A 20645-nucleotide genomic window follows, 5' to 3' on the forward strand; every position below is an offset into this window, starting at 1 on the left:
GAGTGGTCTTCTCTGGCTTCTCCTCCAACAGAAAAGGTGGGGAAGTCTCTGAGCCCTGTGTTTTACCCCTCTCCTTTCCTGTGCAGATGGCACAGGCTCTCCATCTGTTCCTCAACTTCCTGTGTGGTGCTGGGGCTCTGCTTCAGCATTGGAGAGCCTTCCTGCCTCCAGGCTCTCTCCCTCTCTTCCCCATCCTTCACTTCCTCTCTATCTCTGACTGTTCCCGCTCCTCAAAGGCGTTCCCTGGCAGCCCCGTGACACTCAATCATTTCATGAATCTGTAAGGTCAACCAATTATCTCTATATTGTAGATGTAGACACCTTCCTAGTGACTTCTGGCAGGTATGAGATTCCTGATTTAGACTTACATTTCCTTAACAGTATGTTAACCACAAGCCCAAGATGGATTTTAAGAACTACTATGAAGTGCTCTCAGAACTATGCAAACAAGTTTCAGCTAGAACAGGGGTAGGCAACCTAAGGCCCGGGGGCCGGATGTGGCCCAATCGCCTTCTAAATCCGGCCCACAGGCGGTCCGGGTATCAGCGTGTTTTTACATGAGTAGAATGTGTGTTTTTATTTAAAATGCATCTCTGGGTTCTTTGTGGGGCACAGGAATTCGTTCATATTTTTTCTTCAAAATATAGTCTGGCCCACCACATGGTCTGAGGGACGGTGGACCGGCCCACAGCTGAAAAAGGTTGCAGACCCCTGAGCTAGAAACTTGTACAGAAAAATAATATTTCTACACAAAGGCACAAGGAGCAGTCCTCAGGCAGACCTTACTACTCACCGCCCCACCCCAATCCATGGGCTTCAGTCCAGAGGTGCTGTGCCTACTGCAGGCATGGCCAAACTTGGCCCTCCAGATGTTCTGGGACTACAATTCTCATCATCCCTGATGACTGGTCCTGTTAGCTAGGGGTGATGGGAGCTGTAGTCCCCAAACAGCCGGAGGGCCAAATCTGGCCATGCCTGGCCTACTGCATCCCAATGCATATGCATTTTATCCCCATTAGCTATAAATTTGCTCATGTGGATTTCAGCAGCAGTACTGAAATGCTCCCACTTAAAAAAAAAAAATCAAACCCCCATTAACCAAAATGATCAAAGGCCTGGAAACGATGCCTTATGAAGAACGGCTAAGGGAGCTGGGCATGTTTAGCCAGGAGAAGAGGAGGTTAAGGGGTGATATGATAGCCATGTTCAAATATATAAAAGGATGTCACATAGAGGAGGGAGAAAGGTTGTTTTCTACTGCTCCAGAGAAGCGGACACGGAGCAATGGCTCCAAACTACAAGAAAGAAGATTCCACCTAAACATTAGGAAGAACTTCCTGACAGTAAGAGCTGTTCGACAGTGGGATTTGCTGCCAAGGAGTGTGGTGGAGTCTCCTTCTTTGGAGGTCTTTAAGCAGAGGCTTGACAACCATATGTCAGGAGTGCTCTGATGATGTTTCCTGCTTGACAGGGGGTTGGACTCGATGGCCCTTGTGGTCTCTTCCAACTCTATGATTCTATGATTCTATGATTATGCTATTATTTATAGGTTAGCCTTATTTCAGAGGAAACTTTTCTGGGACTATAGCAGCTACACTCTGTGCTCAGGAATCTGCTTTTTCTCCTGCTTTATAACAGTTTGCACCCCCATCCAATATCCAAATTCTCATTGGCCACTTCACGGGCAGCATCCCGTAGTACCAATTCTAATTCGTTCACGTTGCAATACAGTAATGTGGAGGATACCAACCAGGTTTCCTCTTCCAATGTCACTTGTCAGGAAAGGGATTCAAGCGTCAGATGTGCATAAGCCTCTAGCCTGTTCCCTGTCTTGACTCACTTTCCATCAGTCAGGAGACAGTAAAAGGGCTCCTCAACCCCTCCTTTCCATCATGAGCAGCAGCAAAGGCTTTCAAAGAGCCCTCTCTTTCTTATGCAGGTCGGCTGCTCGCTCCCAGGCACTGCAGAGAGAGAGGCCTCTTGGGGTTGAAGGATTATGCTGAGCAATAGGCAGGAAGCCTGTGCCTCCCAGTTGCTTATTCCAACTTTAAAATGTTTAAAATTCTGATTTACTGGAACTTCCTATTGTAAACGTAGACTATAGCTAGCTACTGGTATTAATCCAAGAACCCCTTCCAAAAACAATGCTCTTTCTCTAAACCACTGAAAACACGTACACGGTTCCTTTCATTGATACTACATTAAACTACAAGAGAACATTTCAGTTGTTAAATATACTGTCAAAGACAGAGTTGGATCTTAGTTTCTCAAACAGCAATGGGGTGTTTACATTCCTTGCAGTTTCAAACTATGAAATTCACTGTCTGCTGTGCACACTCAGCCCTGACAGAAGACATGATTATTTTATAAACAACTTCCTTTTACCTAGGTGGAATAATCCCAAACAAAGCAGAGGGAGTGCTCTAAAAATGTCTCTAATAAAAGTTTTGCAAATTTAACATTTGCCTTATATAACAAGAATTACATATCAAAGCAAAAGGACTCCCTTGTAAATATCTTAGAAATTGTGAAATACTTTACCAAGGCAGTAGTTCCATATGCACAACAACACCCTGTACCCATGGCCTCTCTGCACCCTTCCCAAATTTGCACTTGAGGGTGGGAGGAAACACCCAGAACAGATTTAGGGGGCACACAGGGAGAGGGAGGGGACATTTCATTGCACAGCCGGAAGTCCTTGTACGGATGGAACTACTTCGCTGTATACAACCCTCACAACCCTTAGTGTAACTACATTTGAGTTACACTAAATTTACTTAAACTGAAAGGATGGGGGGGGGGGGCTCAACTGAAATGAGGATTTAAGCTCTCTCTCTCCAATGCTGAAACAGCTAGTGCAGCGGAATAGTTTTTCAGACATTTACTTTTAGTTCAGTTTAGTACACTTAACACTATGGCAAGGGTGGGGAACCACTTTTGTTCAGCCTTCTGGGGGCTGCTTCTGACACCCACCTGTCAACTGCCTGACCTTGTATAACCTTTGATAGATCTGGACGGCAAACGGTGCAAGATGGCGGCGGGGCTGGGCAGACCCCACGGCGGGGAGTCGCTGGTTCCAAGGCTGCCTCTCTGCCCTGGACTGGTGAGTGAGCAGTCTGTGGCCTCCTGCTTGGGCTCCTGCCTGCAGCTTACCTGTATCCTGGACCAACCATGGACTACTCATTGGCTGCCGCTCTCACACTCCATGGTCACTGGGGCCTTGGGCAAACAGTAACTGACTATGTCCATGGAGAGACATCTATTAAACTGGCCAACACTGGCCTCTACCTGCTCTCAGCACTCACCTTTGCTGGCCTCTGCTACTTCTATTACCACGATGTGGGCATCTATAGGGCCGTAGCCATGCTGTGGAGCCTCTGAGGCACAATACGTCACCTACCAGCAACATTCAACGATTGTTCACTGCTGCCTCTGCTTCATTGTATTATTGCCGAGTCATTGAATGAGGTTGAAATAGCAACAGGGGCCCCCACGCTGCATATAGCAGAATGACTTGGGGAAAGCGGCACCCAAATATGGGTCAGCAGCCACAGCCATTCAACAAAATGTGGGGATCTCTCGCTGAGAAAAGAGCTAGGCTTGAGACAGGCTAGAGAGCTCACAAAGTTCTGATGTTAATGCAGAGGGCAAACTAGTAGTGATTGTAGTGGCAGCCTTTTTTTGTATGGCTGACCCCTTTCCTCTGTCAAATGGCAGCTTGGTTTCAACAGGTGCAGCAGAACTGGTCTTGAATTCCAGTCACTTGTTTTTTTTTTTTGTCCTGATATTGCAATTAGTGGATTCATAGAATAGAATAGAATCATAGAGTTGGAAGAGACCACAAGGGCCATCGAGTCCAACCCCCTGCCAAGCAGGAAACACCATCAGAGCACTCCTGACATATGGTTGTCAAGCCTCTGCTTAAAGACCTCCAAAGAAGGAGACTCCACCACACTCCTTGGCAGCAAATTCCACTGTCGAACAGCTCTTACTGTCAGGAAGTTCCTACTAATGTTTAGGTGGAATCTTCTTTCTTGTAGTTTGGATCCATTGCTCCGTGTCTGCTTCTCTGGAGCAGCAGAAAACAACCTTTCTCCCTCCTCTATGTGACATCCTTTTATATATTTGAACATGGCTATCTTATCACCCCTTAACCTCCTCTTCTCCAGGCTTGTGTACACGGCATCTTGCATGGTGCTCAGGCTGGGCCCTAAGCAGTTGCTGTGCAAAAGGGAATTTTTCTTTTCTTTTTGCTTCACTGATGTACAATAAAGAATTTACAGAACCCTAGAAAAAAAAAATCTGATCTGCACCCACTTAAATTAAGCTGCACTAAATGCAAGTCTCACTCCCCAGGAACAACTGGGGCTGCATGACTAACCTCCTGATGTGGATCAGATGTTTTATGAAATGTAATATTTAATTCTATTGATTCATCCCAAAGATTATAACCTGCAACAGTTTATCACTGCCGTTAGAAACAGGAATTTACCTTTGGAAATCAATTCTGGTTGAATCTCTTCAGAGAAGTTTTCTTCTTCCATGCTTCTACATTGTGGGTCCTATGAAGTGAAGGGAAGGAAAATCTTTCAGGACTCCAAAAATTAGTAGTTAGGGCATGCTCAGTTTGTTAAATTATCCAGTACTTACACTAAAAGTGGATAATCATTATTTCACAGGCATGGAAATGTCTGTATGGAAAACCTGAATATTCTGGTAATAAAATCCAGGAAAGTTCCTTTGAGAGTCTGAAATTTGACATGCAGTATCAACATAAACAACTAAGGGGTGTTCTAAAAGTTAGAAAGCTATTTTCAACCTTCCATCCCTTTGATGAAAGTGCTAGCTGCAAAGTGAAACTGTGGGAAAAGAATAAGGTCTGGAGATAAGAAGACAGGAGACTCAAGCTTTTAAGGCAGAGACTATAAACTTTAAAGTGGAGAGTGAGTTGTCAATAAGACCAAGAACACTCAATATAGCAAAAACACTGTTGGACACCCCCCATTGACTGTTGGCATCATACAGCAATTACTGGATGAGCAACTAAAATAGATCTGAACTGAGATGGATAAGGTGGTGAATGAAAATGGTCAAGAGAAAGATGAGGTTAAAGACACAGAAGCTTTGGAGAAAAATATTGATTGCCAGAACAAGGCCTGCCAGAAGAAGAGAGTGGAATGATAAAGCTGGAGGCAGTAGATGATGGAATGGAGAGGACCTTTACACAGGTGCCTGGAGAAGTAAAATAGTCTTGCAGTGGAATTATGATGTTGGAGAAGTGGAATGGAACCATGGATGGAGAGATTACGGAATATTCTGAGCTGGCGGAGACAGAGCTGAGAGAGAAAGGATTCTGTGTACAATTTGGAGTGAATTTAGAGAGAAAAACTTTTAAAAAATATATTCCTGCTTCTTTTTCTTCTTGTTTCTTTCTTTTTTTTTTTTTTTTGAGTGGTTTCTACTCTGGATCACTGAGGAGACTGTATGCACATGATGGAGATAGCTGGCTGGTGAATGATCCTGCGTGAAAGGCTGGAAAGGGAAGATCTCCCAGAGTAGGAGAAGAAAGGGAAGCTCCTGGATGAGAGCTGGGAGGGTCCAGCCCTTTCTGTGTGACACTTGATTAAGATCTACCTCTGAAAGATGGCTTTGTATTTACTTTGCTTTCCCTTTCCTTATTTATTTTCAGTTAGTTTGTTTTATATTGTACTGCAGGATGTAAAAGTTTCACTATAAATTTATTGGGATGGGGGAAAGAATTCAAATAAATTAACTTTTCTCCCTAATTAAGTCCAGAAACTAAATCAAAGGTATAAGGAATAAAATATTTTAAAACACCATAATACCTCAATAGCTGTCTTCCTGGTCCTTTGTTCCAGCTCTTCAGTCACAATTGGATGAATTTCTTTGCTGTCTAACAAAAGCAATTTAAATGTTTATATTCATTTGATTATACTCCTTGCAATGTTATTGCTGTCTTGCAATTTTTGATGTCATCTATTAACTGCATTCCTTCATAGAGTCCTTTGTCTAGAATCTCAAACATCACTCTATTAATATATTATTTTAATAGCAAGCTCAGTATTCAGCATGTTCTTACAAGGCCCTAGCATATGAATCTCTCTATGCTTTGTGCTCTTTGACAGAAGCAGGCACCCTCAAACTACATTCCTCTTGGGGGATGAAATGGGCATACAGTGTCCCTGTTGTGACTTTGGCTCCCTTCAGTAAAGATTTTACAATTAAACTTACTTGCAAGATTCCTTATTCTCTGTGGCATTTTATATCTAGGCAAAAGCAAGCTAATCTCTCTCTCCATTCAAGGCTATGCTACAAGATTATTAAAGATGGAAGCTTCTGGTGCAGGTAACTGTTCCTTTCTCTGTGTTTCATTAGGAACTGGTGGGTTTAAAATAACCAAGCCTTCCATGACACGGCTTCAGAGGATATCCCAGTTAGAAAGTTAAACATGAACTTTATTGTCTGTTCCACAAAACAGAACAGCTCTAGAAATTCCTAACTCTTCCAGATACTGCCAAATCCAACACGACCCTAGTGAGGAAAGAATATAACATTTACACACCATGATTTCAAAGGTATAGGATTGTAAGACAATTTTCAGTTTTATAAAGGCTTTGATTCTTTGCACTACTTCATACTTTATACTGCAAGTTACTGCTTCAAAGTGCCCCCACTATCTGAAGTCAGATGTGGCAGCTAAAGAGTGTGGGTGGTATTCAAGTACGTTTTACTCAGTTTAAATTACCCATTGAAGTTATTATACCTGACTTAGTTATGTTCATTCATTTCAATGGGTAATACCACATATAACTTACCTGCCGGATACCTAAACCAATATATTTCGGGCAGCAGGCAGACAGACCTTTCGTTCCCCAAGAATTTTAACCTCAGGTGCATATTCTCTCTGCTGTGGTTTTCGCACCATGATTTACTGAATTTTATTCATCATTGCCACCTTTCTTGGAAATTTGATTTCAGGAGTTTCATAGAAATGTTGTAAATAAAACTGCTTAGAGTGGTATATAAATTTTGCTGAATAACAAAAAAAATATGAAGGTTTCGTGCTAGCCAGTAGTCTAGCTGCTATCCTTAAAGCTCTAAAGTTGACCCTAATCCTGTTCTTAACTATATTAAATAGGAAAACCTCAACTTTGTTTACTATATTATTTCTTTGTATACTTGATCAACTGCAGGCAGTTTGCTTATTTATGCTAACTGGCTCCTAAGTCTAACTTCCTACACACCCCAGTCATTAAATTCCGAAGTCTCAAAATACTGCAGTACATAAGGAACTTACCAGACAGATATGCTGCACTCCCTTGAGAAAACGCTTGCTCTTCATTCTGGTCATCCGCTTTAGCATTTATGTCAGCCAAGTGACTACCCTGAACTGTTCCTCCTCCAAGTGCTCTGTCCTTGGAATTTCCCCCCAATTCGACAAGTAATGAAGTCGAGCATTTCCTGTTGGGGAGATCCATTGTTTCACCAAGGTCAGTTTCTAATACTGGCTTGTGACTAATATCGTCTATTGCTAAATTTACATCCCCACTTTTCTGTTCCAGTGGCATACCAGATGGAACTTCGGTATGTTGCCCCCTCTCTTGGGTTCTGCATTCATGCACGCGGTCTTCGGTGGATGTTCCATCACTGACAGAAGGGTTCAAAATTTCTGTGCCAAGGCTTTCGCCTATGCTATCAGATTGCACTGTATTTTCAGGCATTTCTGTGCTCGTGGTGTCATCTGTGGTTAATTCTTCCAAGGCACCCTCAGGTTCCCCCTGATGGAATCTTTGGCTTTCTTTTTGAAGCACATGTTCATCTTCAACTTCTTTGCTTGAAAATTCAAGTGGAGTTTTCTCTGAGACAGCAACAGTAGAGACACTGTCACATTCTTCCACTATTCCGGCTACTATACTATCCTCTGGCATGTCTGCACTCAAGGCAACCAACTCATTGTCAGGTTTAGCAGTGGCAACACTAAGTCCAAGAGCATCATACTCTCCTCCCTTCTGAACCAAAATTACAGCACTCTGGATGTTTTCTTCAGTGTTTTGAACCACAAATTCAATCTCTTGGCTTGTGGCTTCCTGAACATGTTCTGCTCCATCTGTGGAAACTCCAGCACCTGTAGTTCTTTCTTTAGCTTCTACTGGCACAAATGCACCATGGATGGTTTTGTCACATCCTTCTGTAGTAGAGATAGTGGAAGTCTCAAACCTTCCTTGGGTTCTACAGACCTGATCAATCTCCTGTGTCTCAACAGGAGACACAGAAGTCTCAAACGGTTCTACTGAGCTTGTTGAGATCATAGCTGTGTCTGCAGTTTGTTCTAATCTTAAGGGGAAATGTTCATCTGCATCTTCAGTTCTTTCCTGGGAAATGGAAGTCTCTAACTCTTCAACTATGCTTGTGGAAATCACAGTGCATTCATCTCTTTCCTCTTTGCTATGAACTTCATCAGCACTTCCAGTTGACATACTGGGCATGGGAATAGCGTCCATTTCCACAGTAGTGGTCTTTTCTGCAGCTTGTATAGTAAAAAATGCACTTTTGCCATCTTCTATTGTTGCACTTGGCATAGGGGCTTCAAATTCTTCCAAGATACTTGTAGAAACGTTATTTTGTTTACTAGCAGTTCCATCCTGATTCATATACTCAACAGCTGTGCTAGGCATAGGGGTGTTGAAATCTTCTGTACTGATGAGGCTTGGAGTTTTCTCAAGGTTTTCAACTGCTTTTGCAACAAGTGGTGTTTGATCAGTATGCTTACTAGAAGACTGAGCAGAGGTAGGGCACACATTGACCACACTTGTAGAGATGGTCTCACCTTCACTTCTCTCATCTTCGTTAGCAGATGCTGAGAGAATAGCTACTTTCTTTGAGCCTATCCTAAATGGGCCTTCAGATTTCCTGATATCTATGAAAGATGTGGCATCCTCATTCTTCTCTTCCACAGCAGACTCTTGATCCACACCTTGCTTTGAGGTTGCACTAATCACGTCACATTCATAATTCTCAGTAAATTGAGACTCTTTCTTTGCACCAAATGCCGTAACATTTTCACTGGCCACACCAACACTAGTGGTGCTACTTTCAACTACTCCCTTTGTACTGTTGTGGATATCATCAATTTTCAAGTCTTTCTCTAAGCCTGTCATGCTGTCAACAGCACCTTTATCGACATCTGAGGTCAGATCACCCAAGTCAGTTCTAAGCTGGCCTGCAGCAAGGCAGATGGAGGAACTTCCACTTTCTTTGGCTCCAACACAAATCAGCACCCTTTCACTTTCTTCTGTTCCTGTACAGGTCAAAGTCTGTTCCGCTTCTTCGTTCCCTCTCCCTGTACTAGTAACAAAATTTTCACCTTCTTCATCATCTTCTTTTGCACCAGTGCTAGTCACACAACCTTCATCATCATAGGAACCTTGACTGACATCAATGATGTTCGTTTCAGCTCTAGCTGCTGTACTGTCTGTGGCAAACTCGTATTTTTCTTGTGTATCTGAAGCTGCTGCAAAACCTTCATTGCTGTCCTCCAAACCAGTGCACGCAGCTGCAGCTTCAGGGCCATCTTCTGCTGTTATGCCTGTGCTGGTGACGGCACTCTCACCATTCACAATGTCTTCACTCTTGTCAGCATGCGGCCCAATTGCCACATTGTTTGCCGTCTGAGCACACACGCCAGTCACAGCACGCTCATCTTGCGAGTCAGTACCAGTCACTGAACAGATGGCAGAGCCAGGGCTTCCTCTTTCGGCAGCCGTACAAGTCACAGCACCCTCTGCAGCTTTAGCATGCTCACTTCCAGCTGCATTACTCCGAAATTCATCTGGATTTTCACTTGTCACAGGTCTATCCTTTGCTTCAGTACCCGCACTGGTTACAGCACCATCACTTTCTACTTCACTGAGGCAGGTAGTAGCACTGTCAAAGTTGCTTGTACCGCTACAGACAGAAGCCACACACCTTTCTTCAGAACCTGCACTGGTTACAGCATCATCTTTCTCTTCTGCTTCAACACTATTCACAGTCTGTTCAAGTTCTACCCTAGTTTCATTGATTAATTGTTTAGAATGCTCTTCTGCATAATTCACAATGCATTCTCCACTTTCCTCCACCTTTGTACTGGTTGAGGAACTTTCACACACGCTAAGTCCTTCAGTGCCAACACCACTTTCTTCAGTCGCTGTGACAGGACATTCTGATATGGAATGAGCACCTTCCTTATTTGGGGTCCAACATCCCACAGTGAAACCTTCATCTGCTTCTATACTTGTACAGCTCAAAGGAGTCTCACTTTTTTCTTCTGAGCAAGTAATAGTGGCATCGCCTTCTCTTTGCAAATGGATTGATGTACCTTCTTCACTTTGGCTTCCTCCAGTGCTAGTAGCTGTTACAGCACTCCCAGTAGTTCTCTCTGTGCTCGTCCCGATAACAGTCACATCAGTCTCCATGCTATTGCTGATGCTAACACAACTGCTGCTTCCTACACTGCTGCCTACTACATTGTTTTCATTTTTATCTTCAGTGACTCTTCTTAAATCACCTCCTCGTTTACTAGCCATCACGGACATTTCACCAATTTCTTCTGGAGTGTTCTTGGGCACTGACCCTGAAGACAATTCTATTACAGCACTGACAGTATGGTTTTGATTTGTTTTGCCCTTGCTTGCACATACCTCTGTATATACTGTAGTTGTGCTGGTCATCTGATCACTCTTTATACTGCCAGTTATAGCAATTCCAGTAATCTTTTGCATAGTACCTTCTTGAATGCATATAAAACCACTCGTTTTCTCTTCAGTCACTTCTTTACAACTTAGGTGCCCTTTGTCACCTGCGTTAGAAATTTCCATATCAGTGATATCACTCTCTTTTATGTTACCATCGAATACAATGCTACCATGCTGTTCCGTTTTAGCAGTATGTGCTTCATTGTCTGAAATGGTATCTTTATTAGCTGGCCTATCCAAATTAAGAGATTCCTCCATAGATACATCACTCAAAGGGTTTTTGACTTCTGCAACAGTCATATCCATAGATTTTTGATGGACAACACCTTCATTTGACAGCTGCTTGGTTGGAGAACTGCTTTCTTCACTTTTAAAGGCATCACTTGGCACATCCACTTCCTTCGTAGGAGTCTTTTCAAACTTTTGTTTGGGGTTACTGAAACCGGAAGGGGAAGATTTTGAGATTTCCTTTGTAGGCAAAGTTTTATTCAACTCATGCAATGAATTATGATGCATTTGGTCTTTGGCATTGTTTTTAAATTTAGTTTCTTGTTGTGAATTATTACTGATTTCTTCTTTAGGTTGAGTTATTTGATGCTGTGCATTACTGTCCCTTTGTTCTGACTGTATGTCCATTGGCTCTTGGCATTCTTCAGAATGTAACATGTGCCCACTAGTCCAGACTGACATTTCTGCTGATGATTTTTCTTCTCCTTTATCTATTTCTTGGAATGAAAAACTTCCCTTTCTGCTTTCACTAGCTGATTTTTTAGTTGTTCTTTTATCTGTGAGCAGATTTTCTTGTAACTTTGCATGAGTCTCTACTTGTTTAACAGCTTTGTCATCTGGTTTGTTGTCATCTTCTCTCTTTTTCATGTCCTTACTATTATGCTTCAAACTTCTGCTCTTGTGACCTTCAGCTGACATTTTCCTTTCCAGTCTTGAACTACTCAAATCTTTATCACTTTTATTTCTCTCTTTTGCAGATGATTTTTCTATTGACTGTGACTTAACTCGATGACTGAAGTCTTTTTGAGAACTACTAACTGAATGTGCTCCACTGTCAGGGTCCAATTCTACAGAATTTTCTTCAAAACCTTTAATTTCAGTTTTGGATTTACACTGCTTATCTGGATCACTCTCTTCTGAATTAGGCCCGGATTTCTGTCCTGATTCCTGCTTGGAGGAACTTTCTTGTAGTTCAGGTTCAGGTATTTTGCCTTGCTTGCTGTGGCTCTTGGACCTGGACTTTAACAGTAACTTCTCTTCCAAAGCATTCTTTGATTTCCGCCTGTCTTTGTGTATACTATCACCTTGCTTTAAAGTGTTATCAGAGTTTGTTGATTCTGCATCATGTTTGTCTTCTGAATAACCTTCCCCTTTCCTTGATGTTACAAAACTATGTTGCTTTGATGTACCCTGAGACTCTTTCTGTGGCCTTAAATCACTTGACCGTCTTTTAGACTTGTGGTCTGCTCTGGATTTATCTACAGAACCCTGTCTGTCTTTTCTGTTTTCTTTACGTGAACTTTCTTCATTTTTTAAAGCATGTTCAGAAACACTTTTCAGATCTTTGCTGTTTGCTGATGTTTTCCTTTCACTTCTGTGCTTATTCTTCCGTTCAGCTTTGTCATCTGAAAAAGATTTTGTTAGCTGGCTATGCTTCTGAAGATTCTCCTCACTTTTCAGCCCTTTCTCAGATGGCAAATTTTCAGCCTCATCACCTGTTTTATGAAACACATCTCCTTTACATTTATGCTTAATTAATAATTTATCTTCGGAAATACTTTTCTCTTTTTCATTTTTATCTTTTGATGATCTAGCCTCTTTCCTGGGTGCACTTCTAAAACTTTGGATTTCTGAATCATCCTTTTTAACATGCTTTTCATTTTTAAGTATGCTTTTCTGCTTTTGAGGTTCTTCCGAGCTGGTCTCTGCTCTATCAATCTGAGATTTGGGATCTCGGGGCTCAGTATCTTGCTGCATTCCTTCTATCTGGAGAGAAGTAGATGGTCTTCTTTTGTGTTCTTTTTCTACCTTGGAATCATTTCTGTTTTCTTCAACTGAATGCACCATCTCTGAAAGTCTTCTCACAAGTTTACTTGCTTCATTTTTGCCTTGACTGGCCTTCACTTCTTTTGGGGAGGGCTTTTCAACACCCTACAATATAGAAATGTAAGTATGATTTCTTTGTGCGAAAGGGTATTTTCACCTGAATTATGTCAAAGCCCATGCTCATTGTCTGAACTGAAATCCTTGAATTTAATTGGAAGAATTAACTGCATTGTGCAGCATGTAATTTTGTGTATTAAATCATTTTTAAAAGGTTAATAGTAATCTAACTTAAATCTTAGTAGTTAAGATTTTCTTCATTATACTAATGGCTTAAAACCTATAAAACAGTACTGAAGTGCAAACAATACTAGTTATATCTTTGAATTTTAAAGGTACAGCTCAAGCTTACAGTCTTACAGAACAAGAACCAAAGTTTAAATGAGGGACTTACTTCAGTAATCTTCTGAGGTTCTCCAGGATCCTTCTCAAGTTGCTCACATTTTTTCTTCTTGCCTTCTTCTTCATGCCTGAAAGAATAATAAAAAAAGAGATGTCTTGGGCTACAACTCCCATCATCACCTATAGTGCAGCCTATGGTCATGGTTTATGGGCCTAAAACCATGGTTCCCAAACTATTTCAAACTGTATCTATACTACTTTCAAAGGATTTGCACTTTGTAATATGCAAACATACTAATTTTATGTCCTCTGCAAGTACCTTGACTCTCTCTTTCTTTTCCTGCTGAGGGCTACCTTCTTTTCTAAAAATCTTTGTTCTTTCAGCACATCCTTGAGGCTGCTACCGCTGGCTTTCAATTCAAGGGCTCTGGTAGGAGTTTCTTCCAGGTTTTGAGTGCTCTTACCTAGAACGACACAGTAAAGTATCAAGCTGCAATTTCTGATATTTTGGATGCAAAATGAAATAAATTGTTTGGCGAGTACTAAATTAAGTATACACTCTCTTGTGCAAAAAAGCAACTAACTCGCAAATAGAAAACAGCACAAGAAATGTTCATCTGAAGTACAGCTCAGCACCTTGATTTGCACTTTTCAGTGTTTTCGTTTTTTCTGCAGCTTTCTGTTTCCGCTTTTCTTCAAGTTTTTCTCTGTTAAGCCTTCTCCTTAACAGTCTCTCTTCTTTTTCTCTAGCCTGAAGATAAGAAAATGGGAGTTCATATGATGGGATCCAAAGCATGTTTTCACTACCCTGCTTCCACCAGCAGCCTCTACGTCTCCCCAGGAAGCTTCCCTGAAGGCTAGAAGAGTATCTTCAGTGGCACCCAACGAGGTATGAAGGACTGCTGTAAGAAAGCAAAACCTGAAAACCCTATTCCTGTCATGCAAAGGCTTCTCTAGATGCTGGCCATAACTGTTTTTGTTTTATTGAAATAAACCCACAATATGTTTCTAAAAACCTAATAACCCTTTCGATTGTACTCTCTTGTCTGCAAAGTAAATCCCCTCCCCCCAGAAATTGTAATCAAGCAAATTAACTCAGTTTGGACACAGTACCAATCTATTCTGAAATGCAAAACAAAACCCTCTCCAATGGATCAATATGCTGGCAGTAATTTTGTGTATCAAACAGAAGTTCATCCGATAAAGAAATTAACGAGTTCCTCAAGACATGAAACCTTTATTAATATTCTTCAGTTTTCCCTCCATTACTACTGGACATAAGCACACCAAGGCCAAGTCTCCAGAAATGCTTCTTGAAAAGACTGGAGGTCAGAAGAGGTATCATTAGGAATAGCTGACTGCCACATTAATTCATAATAAGCAAGAGGCTTGAGAATGGCACAACACTGGTCCAAACTGAACTAGTTTGTGTTCCAAGCATTCCAAAATAGGTCAGAACAAAGGAGAGAAGCAGTTTCTTATCCCTGAAATGTCTACACATGTATTGTGTTTGTAGTTTCGATTGTCGTTCTCATTTCTTTGCTAAATAATTTTTTTAAAAAATAAAATAAACCAAACTTACAACAGACTGGCGGCGTTGCTCCACAGTCCCTTCATCATCAGAATCACTATAATACTTGGAGTAGAGGTAAGGCTTATGGACGTAAGCGTGTCGCCCAGATTTTGTTTTTTTATTGCTGGCCCAATCAGCCTCTGGCTTTGTTTTAACCTGATTATGTTCTTCTTCATCATCTAGAGAAACATAGAGACAATGAAGGTTACTAGACAGCATGGATAAGGAATCTGGTGCCATGCAAGATGTCAGTGAACTCCAACTCCCATCAGCAAAGGCAAAGTTCTGGGATAATAGGAACTGGAGCCCAACAAACATCTGGAAGTGCACAAGAACCCCTCCCCAACCTTAACGGAAAGATGTTTTTAAAAGCCAGATCTAGGCTGGGATGAAAGGGACAGGCAAAATGTTCCATGTGAACAAAAGAACCTTTCTGCCTTCTTCTTACTGTAGCTCCTTGTGTTCCACCTCAAAATCTGATACTGGCAGTCAGGGGACCTACTGGAGCAGCGCTCAATGCAGAAGCTGGAAGTGAATAATCAGCCACCAAGGCAAGCTTCCCCACCGCCCCCTGGCCAGCTGACAAACATTCTGTGCTTGCACAGATCTCTTCAAATTCTTCCCTTTTCCCCCCACACATCTAAAACTAAGGGAGAGCTTAAATCCCCAAAATCTGTTGGGGGTTAAAGAAAGTTAGTTTGTTTATTAATAAACAGCAACATAGAACACTTAGTACCCAGGTGCTACAAGGCAAGTTGGCAAGGATTCTGGAAATTGAAATATTGCAACGGTATTGTAGAATACCTAGCTGTCTCCGCAAGAATTTCTTGAAGGTATGCATTGGTTTAAATTTGTGATGCAGCACAGGCATATCCACTAAAATCAGAAAATGTATTAGCATTTGAATAGATGGCCTGATGAACCCTAGACTGAGCACTGGATTTAGATGAGGCCCAAGCCAAATGGGGCTTATTTGGAGCACTCAGACAACTTGTGTACACAGCCATGACTTGCTCTGAGTCAGGTTGTCTTGGTCCAGACAAATTGGTTGCTGTCAGAGGATGGGATGGGGCAGATAAACTGGGCCAGAAAACTGTGCAATACCTCCAAGACTTACTTGGCTGGCAGCTGTCTTCTGGGAGAAGGTAGGCCCAATGCTATGAGTCTCCTTCCTGCCTTGATGCCCCACAGAATTGATGCAACAGCTGTTGAGCAGAGGCATTGATTCCATGGGCAGTGGGTGCTGCACTGCAAAATTTCCTGCAGGAAAGCCGCACCAGACAGGATCCTATTCTGCACAGTTATGGTGCACCTCCATCCTTGATCATTTTAAAGCCCCATTTTAACTGAATATTAAAATATGGTGGCACAGGACATATCAACCTGATCCACGGGCCACAGATTTCAGTCACAGGGTGGATTAGGGGCCTGTGTACAGCCCTAACTGAACACCCCATTTAGATTATACTGTACTCTCAACTAACAGATTACATGGGATTAATGAGATGATAAAGACAAGCCTAGCATTTGGCTGCAGATTAATTTAAGAGTTTTGCGCCCACAGCTATGCAATTCTCAAACTGCAGAGAACACAGCAAATTTAACCCTGTGGTGAAAATAGGTTGTCTATGTGAGGGCATGTAACATCTCTGCTACTGAACTGAATACTCAATTCATTTTTGACCAATTTCAAAAAAATGGGTGATTTCATGTCAATACTGATGAAAAATATTTTTCCTGTGTTGTACCTAGATATCAGTGTGTACGTTTGTGCGAGCTTGCATGAATGCTCCCGTGTGTGCATTTAGGGCAGGTAGTAGGAGGTGGCAAAGTGGTGTGGCTTCCTAATCAAGTCACTATTGGTAGCTAAGAGGGGCAAATCAGCAGGGGAGGTTCCTGCACTGCAGACCCAGCAAAGGAAGCATTTGATTGGCTCCACTGCAGCACCTGCATGAACCTCCCTCCTGCCTCACCCCTGAACCTCATGATTACTGGTAGCAACACCCATATTGAGAGTCCAGGGAAGTAACAGCACCCCCCACCGCCAGCCACTACTGCAATCAGATGTTATTAAACTCTGTATCAACATCAGAATAACACATTTTTTTCTCAAACTTGGGTCCCCAGCTGTTGGGACAACTTCCAGCATCCCTAGCTACTAGGACTAGTGGTCAAAGATGCATATTTGAAGATATATGTTCACATTTTGCTTTCTCCTGGCTAGGGAATTAAATCCAGTGCAGATTCAGGACTGTTACCTTACCATCAGAAACGATCTCTCCTTCTTCTGTGCTGTCTGAAAGTGCAACTTCCTCTTCACTTTGTTCTTCAAAAGAAGAAAGATCACTGGTGTGCACAGAGCTAACAGTGATATCGCTGAGTATGTCAACATCAGAATCCTCCAACTCTAGTTCTGAAAGAAAGGAAGATCTTTTAAAACATGGGCCCAGAGTCCCACATGCAAGTGGAAATGGCTTACATGAATGCCTGGGGGAGGCTTGCCAATTTACATCCTTCAAACATCACATGGAAAGCTGCAATGGCACTCTTAAGTACACATAACCAACAAAATGATGTTGCAAATATTTGCTTTCTAACACTAGAGCATCCTACATAAATTAGAACTTTCTTATCAACCCCAATAGCCCCGCCCCACCCTCATATTGCGTGGCCACCTGTGGTTTTTATACCTGCTTTTGTACTTTCAATTGCTTTGTGCTTACTACTGTTCTTCTCCAGAGCTGAATATTTGGTTGATTCTGCCTCTCTATCTTTCAGGGACTTCTCTTCTTTAGCCTTTAGATCATCACCACTCTTTTTCAAGCGGTCCAACTTTTTCTCAGATTTTTCTTTCTTCTCCTTTTTCCTCTCTCCTTTCTCCATGCTCTCTATTTTCCTATCACTTTGGGCCATCAGTTTACTTTTCTGCTCATCACTTTCCTGTACAGCTTCCTTGCTTGGGTTAACCAAACTGTTAAATTCTTTTGACAGACTTTTCCCTTCTTCACTTGAAGAAAATAAGTTATTTACATCTTCTGAGTTGGATACTGGTTCAGAGCTTTCTTCTGCAGTCTCACAAAGCAATTTCTCTCCATCTAGCAGATCTTCTGAATTCTCTACACCACCGTCTTTCTCTATACCACCATCTGTGCTCTGCTGAGACAGGAGTTTTTTGGGAACTCTGTCATTAGTCTTTGAATTTGTTGCTTCTGTGGATGCCCTGGCTGCACTTGCTTCTTGGTTTAGAGAAGTGATTGTTTCCAAAATGGACATAGCATCGTTAGCTACATTTGTGCTTGGAGTGGAAGCAGGAACACCTTCAAAGGAGTTAAGTAAAGAACAAATGTCATCCATTAGTCAGAAAAATCCGCTCTTACATTTATGTCTCATATATTAAAGCAAAAAAGAAACCTGAATAATTTGGGGGGAGGGGATATTGCAGGTTTCACGCATATAGTCATACCTCATGTTATGTTTTTTTCAGGTTGTGCGTTTTCAGGTTGTGTCCTGCAGTGACCCGGAAGTACCGGAAAGGGTTACTTCTGGGTTTCACTGCTCATGCATGCACAGACGCGCAAAATGCACATGCGCAGAAGTGGCGAATTGCAACCCGCACGAGCAGACGCGGGGTGTGTTCTTTTCAGGTTGCGAACGGGCCTCCGGAATGGATCCCGTTCGCAACCAGAGGTACCACTGTATATGGTGAACGTCCAATGTGATCAAAGATTTTTCTGGGGCAGGGGGATCCTCCAGTTTGCATTTCTTAGCACAGAAAGTACTGATCTGATGTGTAGAGATCTTTCCTATTCTAATTAATTCAAGAGAAAATTAAAAAATTCCTTCCAGTGGCACCTTAGAGACCAGCTGAAGATCTGAAGAAGTGTGCATGCACACTAAAGCTCATACCAATAACTAACTTAGTTGGTCTCTAAGATGCTACTGGAAGGAATTTTTTTTATTTTGTTTTGACTACGGCAGACCAACACAGTTACCTACCTGCAACTAATTCAAAAGAGTTGTGGAAGCTTCTCTGTGTGAAAGAAACACATGATGTTTGGGTTATTCCTTCAGAGCAGCTGAGTATAGCAGGCTTAAACTGATTCTGTTATCTTTTTCTGTCAAGGTCATGCTGACTCTAATAGCAAGGCCAGAAGGAACCTGGGTTTCACTCTCTTTTTCATCTCTCCTTCCAACTGTGTGGTGCTTTGTATATAGTATGTTTAGTGTTAAGGTTTAGTCTTATTATAAGGTATTGCAAGTTTGAGTTAAGTCTGATGCAACTGCACTTCTTATGGACAGTGCCAATCCTGAATGCATTGGATTTGTGAAAATTATTCTCAATTTTCTTTAGCAGCAGTAAAGCTCTGCTGGATGAAATACAATTGCCTCTGGTCTATTTTTTGGGGATCCTGCAACGTGTTTAAGCTTTTACTCTGCTGACTATACACTGGAGTTCTGCTCTGGATCAATATGAGTAGAATAAATGACAGAATCATCCTACATATAATTGATCCTTGGAGGAAATCATGATAATTAATTAGGACTCAACTCAATTTCAGACCAACTCCTATACTGGTAAGATTGCACCATGAACACATACTAAGAAGTTGGGAGGCTAAACTTCAACTTCCCTTCCTTGATACCTTTCCATCTGCTTACACAGTCACCAAGCTCCAAATTAAGACTTCATAGCACATCAGTTCTGCCGGGAGCAATGGACATAAATACCTTGCATCAGAACAGAAGTGTCTGGTTTTTCCTCAGGTGCAGCTGCAATGGGACTGGCCTCCTCTTTGTGGCTTAATGTGGCTAAAAATTCATGGACAGCTTTCTCTACTTGCGGCCTGAATATGTGATTGATCTTTGGATCGACAACTTGAGAAATTATTCTGTCAATTCCAGATTCTAGCATTCCAGATCTGAAACAAAACAACAACATAAAATAGCATATTTTTGTCCGGGAAGTTCGCCTCATATTGGTCCTGCAATAACTCTGTACAGGAAGAAGATGATGACGACGATGATAACAATAGTAAGAGCTTATTTCAGTTGTGCAAAGACTTCATCATATATATTCTTGGGGTTCCCAACAGCCTAATAAGATACTCTAGTTTCATCTGCAGATTACAAAGCATGCATGTATTTGATAGTGACAGAGAGTCACTAGCCTAAACAACACATATGAAATTTACTGCAGCATTTGAAATTGGATCTTCCTGGTTCATAGTCACACTTAGCCACTACCCTACCCCAGCTCTCTTAGAATAATGCACTATAACAATAAAGCTTCAAACTTGTTTACTTCTTGGGGAGGAGCAGGGGGGAAATACTTGGCTGCCCATTATGGGGATAACAGTGCTGAAGCACACGCAGTGAATACACTTGCTAAAAAGCAATACTTTATTTTTGCTTCAAGCCAACAGAAATACTCTTTTTTATCTTGTAATTCAGTCAATCAAATTTTCACTGTTTGTAGACGATGGTCATTACAATACAGGCACGCACGTGCACACACACACACAGAGAATTAAAAAGTTAAAGTATTACCAATTTTCAAAATGGTTTTAGGTAAAAATGTAGCCCCAGTCCCCATTAAGGCTCCCCCACTAAACATTTCTTATGTCCTGCAAGTCTGGGGAAACGCCACAAGCCTGCTGATAACTCCCACTTGTAACTGGATGGTGCCATTTTGGCTACATAAGGCTCTACGCTCGGAGAATGAGTTTGGTATTAACTCATAGGACACTTAAAGCATTTAATGAACCTAAATTGTACCTTCTGAGACTGTATAAAAGCTCTATTTCTCTTTAATGCTTGGTTGGTAATCGTGGTAAACTGTACCCCAATGGTGCTGAAGACAGCGA

At 41.8% G+C, this 20645-nt stretch overlaps 1 protein-coding gene and 1 long non-coding RNA gene across 2 annotated transcripts in view; one reads left to right on the top strand and one right to left on the bottom strand.

The window, feature by feature from the left end:
* Positions 1-20645, top strand: part of LOC309350028 — a 494376-nt gene that overhangs the window by 102416 nt on the left and 371315 nt on the right. The window lies entirely within an intron of this gene.
* BOD1L1 (biorientation of chromosomes in cell division 1 like 1) overlaps positions 1-20645 on the bottom strand; it is a 38237-nt gene that overhangs the window by 12706 nt on the left and 4886 nt on the right. Inside the window, exons 3-12 of the mRNA XM_081876179.1 lie at positions 19510-19700; positions 17472-18098; positions 17045-17194; positions 14791-14960; positions 13845-13959; positions 13528-13672; positions 13261-13336; positions 7319-12914; positions 5847-5914; positions 4493-4562 (exon numbers count right to left, since the gene is read on the bottom strand). Of these exons, the coding sequence (XP_081732305.1) occupies positions 4493-4562; positions 5847-5914; positions 7319-12914; positions 13261-13336; positions 13528-13672; positions 13845-13959; positions 14791-14960; positions 17045-17194; positions 17472-18098; positions 19510-19700 (7208 nt within the window). The remainder of the gene's footprint in view (positions 1-4492; positions 4563-5846; positions 5915-7318; positions 12915-13260; positions 13337-13527; positions 13673-13844; positions 13960-14790; positions 14961-17044; positions 17195-17471; positions 18099-19509; positions 19701-20645) is intronic.

This window comes from Podarcis erhardii (assembly GCF_964252035.2).
Source record: "Podarcis erhardii genome assembly, chromosome: 9".
Lineage (NCBI taxonomy): Eukaryota > Metazoa > Chordata > Lepidosauria > Squamata > Lacertidae > Podarcis > Podarcis erhardii.